The sequence below is a fragment of a genome, unplaced genomic scaffold (genome assembly GCF_019419815.1).
Source record: "Pyrus x bretschneideri cultivar Hongxiangsu unplaced genomic scaffold, Pyrus_bretschneideri_v1 Contig96, whole genome shotgun sequence".
NCBI classification, from domain to species: Eukaryota; Viridiplantae; Streptophyta; class Magnoliopsida; order Rosales; family Rosaceae; genus Pyrus; species Pyrus x bretschneideri.
The window spans coordinates 413,526-417,200 of NW_025999838.1; the positions used below are offsets into that span (position 1 = coordinate 413,526).

Consider the following 3,675-nt stretch of genomic DNA (forward strand, 5'->3'; position numbering starts at 1 on the left):
TGAGAAGGGGAGAGAGTGCATGAGGGAGAAAGTGAGAGAAGAGAGAGGAAGGGAGAGAGAGTAGAGAGAGAAATCAGAAAATTGGAGGAAATAACCCATTGATATTTGGGTATTTTTAGTATTTTTAGTTTTGTGCATGGTGTGCATGGCCTGATTTGTCTTATTTTTGTTTCAAAATTAAAAAATTGTCCCATTTTAAAGTATTTCCCAAAAAAATTTGTATGACACTATATACTATCACATGACATTCTATACTAATAATATAAAGAAACGTGCAAATTTTTTTCTCCATATCCTTTGGCGCAAGATGACACCAGCCGATGGACCCGTACAAATTGTTCTCCTGAGGATAGTATACATGTTTTACAAAGACTAATTGCTGAGTTGCATCACATCCCAAAACGTTCTTCTATATATATGTATGTGCGCACGTTCTAATAGTTCCTCAAAATAAGCATCGTTATATAGCCACGTTACAACTAAACAACACATGGACACCTTATCTTCCCACCACGCATACCCACTGCATGCATGTAATTTGCAACAACCTCATCCCTTTTCTTTAAATACCCTTTACCGACGGCCTCCAAAAATAACCCACCACCACAATCATAATGTCGACGACTCACACACAAGTCCCTGGCGAGCCAACCAAGACGGGGACAGCCCTTCTTGAAACCGCCACTTCCGCCATCCAAGCCTTCGGCCCCGTCAACAGAATCCACCAACACCTATGCGCCTTCCACTTCTACTCCCACGACATGACCCGCCAAGTGGAGGCGCACCACTATTGCGCCCACCAGAACGAGGAGATGAGGCAGTGCCTCATTTACAATGGCCCCGAGGCCAACGCCAAGCTGATCGGCCTCGAGTACGTCATCTCAGAGAAACTCTTCATGACACTCCCGGACGAGGAGAAGCCGCTATGGCACTCGCACTCGCACGAGGTCAAGAGCGGCGTCCTGTTCATGCCTGGAGTGCCGGGCGTGATCGAGAGGCGGGATCTCGAGAAGGTGTGCAAGACCTATGGGAAGGTGTGGCATTTTTGGGAGGTGGACAAGGGGGATTATCTGCCCCTTGGGATTCCGAAGGTTATGATGGCGTTAACCAGGGACGGTCAGCTGGACGAGGGATTGAAGAGGGACGTCGAGAAGAGGTACGGGGTGAGTTTTGATGAGGAGAAGGTGAACCGGGCGTATATGAGTGGGCCCGAGCATGGGGTGCATCCGCTGGCGAACGGCGGAGGGAAAGGATTGACGACGGAACTGAGGGAGACGAACTGCGTTGGGCTTCCGGCTGATTCTGCTGCTCTTTTTCTCAGGGCGTCTGTTTGAGTATAAATTAATTAATAATAATGATTAGGCGTCTGTTTATAAATGAAATAAGATAATGATAATGATTAGGCGGCTGTTTTGTCAAGTGTTGTTTCTGAAACCTGCGGCAGTTTTTGTTCATGCCAAAAACAAGACATTTTCTCTACACGGATGGAGTTGGGCTGCAAGAAATTTTTCAATGTGATTGTCACACGATGTGGTACATCACGTGTTTTTATATAAATAGTATTTTATATGTGTAAAAAGGTTAATAACTTAAAAATTAAAATTTTTCACCACCTGCATAAAAACAAGTGAAGTACCATTCGTGTTCCTATCATAACTATAAATTTCTTGCTAAAGAGAAAAGCTGCCAAAAACAAATAAATAAAAGTTGCACTGCCGTAATCTAAGCCTTATGTGGGACAAGGATTGTTTTCGGATCCTTTTTGTGGGGATTCAGAAATTAATCAATTATATTCGTTCATTATATATCGTGTGATCAGTTTTTGTTTGTTCATCCTATATTGTGCGATCAATTTTTGTTAGATAGTATTTATATTCATTTTTAAATTAAAAATTTTAAATGATTTCTAACCTATGAAAAACGGACACAACGCAATTGATTGAGGATTCTTGTCCCCTAATGTGATATTGGAGAAATTTTTTTTATTGTGGCTGAAGCATAAGTACTATCACGTGTATTTATATGTGTGGTTGGGAATTTATTTTTTAAGTTACTAATTTTTTGATACATATTCCTTATTTGTATAGTGACATATAACGAGGATTATTGACTGAACTAGTAGTCTGATAGGAAGCTGTTCACACTCAATCTCTCGCTCAGTCTAGTCGAATGAATGAGAACGGAACTCCCTCTCATGATCTTGAAGTTTAGAGTAGACAGACAGTCTTTCGGTTGAATGTATTTACCGAAATAACCTAACCCCTTTTTTGTAAGGTCCGCATAGAAATATGCTACTGAAGTAGTAAAGCTAAAGCCCCTTGTTCGCATCTCGTTCTCCCGCATGAAAGCTTTGGAACAGCAGCTAGACTCTTAAAAGCAGCAAGTAAGTAAACCACCTTCTCATGTCTCCGGACCTTCTATGAACAGGGGAGCTGCTTTGAGAGAAATTATGCCTATTTAATTCATTTTCTTCGATAGCATCCGATTACTGAACACCTTCCAAATCCGACGGCACACTCACAGTGAAAATTTCTTGTGGTTGTGGGGTTTTTTATTAAAAAATAATAATCAGGACAAAAGCTACCAAAAACAAATAAATATGAAGTCGCGCTGCCAAGGATCTGGCTTCTCTGTCCTCCCACTTCCCATACACTCTCATCCTCTCTTATTTTGTGCAGTCACAGTTAAGCCACGTCAACATTTTATATTGCTTTTATATATATATATATATATATATATATATATATAGATAATAAGACAAAAAACAATAGTAATATAAAATGTTGATGTGGCTTAATCATGACCTCATAAACAAGAGAGTATGAGAGTGTATGAGAAATGGGAGGGTAGAGAAGCCAGCTCCCGTTGCCAATGCCAAAGTCTATCTGAGAAATCTAGGAGAATCTCTCAAAACGTGAGATTTTCATTTACTCCTTGTCACCTATATTTTTAACATAATTTTCATACAACATCATATAATATTATGCAAAAAAATAAAGTGACTGAGACTTCATAAAGAATCTCACTTCGAAAGAGTCCCCTAAGCGTTTTTGATGTCTATCGATGCCTTGCTTTATGTGGTATTGACCTTGATCATTAAAAATAAATAATCAATCGGGGGGTGCGTAAGTTATATAATAATCTTTGTGTTTTGACTCGCTTATTTTTCAAATGTCACAAGTTATTTTTCAAGAAGGAATAAAATTACTAAATAGACCAAATTTTTAAATCAAATTTTGTAAAATAAATAATATAATTGTTGATGTTTGGATGATTACTTCAGTGTTGATTGATGTGTTCATTTCTTATTGGTGACACATTATTTGATTTGCAAATTTAGTTTAAAAATTTGTCTTGCCTAACATTACTGAGAATAAGGAAAGACTTTTCTAGTCAAATTCCGATTGAGGTGTAAACCCAAGGGGCCCTAAACAAATGGCAGAGCTACTCACAAGGCAAATGTGCGCTGTAGCCCAGGAAGGTCTTCTGTAAAGGTAGTGTTATCCATCCACTCATTTTTATTTCTCATACATTCCTCTCAATTTTCGAGGATCAAATGAATTGAAGATGATCAATAGAAAAAATTAATAAGGGTGTGTTAAAGGTAAAAATGAGTGTGCGACTAACACTATACTTTTGTGTGAATATCACTATTCAATGGAGGTCATTATTTAA

General features: G+C 38.7%; 1 protein-coding gene across 1 annotated transcript; it reads left to right on the forward strand.

The window, feature by feature from the left end:
* The first annotated feature begins 602 nt into the window (after positions 1–602).
* On the forward strand, positions 603–1,488 carry LOC103936528 (oil body-associated protein 1A-like). Its single transcript, XM_009346378.3, has one exon. The coding sequence runs from the start codon at positions 615–617 to the stop codon at positions 1,332–1,334; it is 720 nt and encodes a 239-aa protein (XP_009344653.2). The 5' UTR covers positions 603–614; the 3' UTR covers positions 1,335–1,488.
* Positions 1,489–3,675: the final 2,187 nt, after the last annotated feature.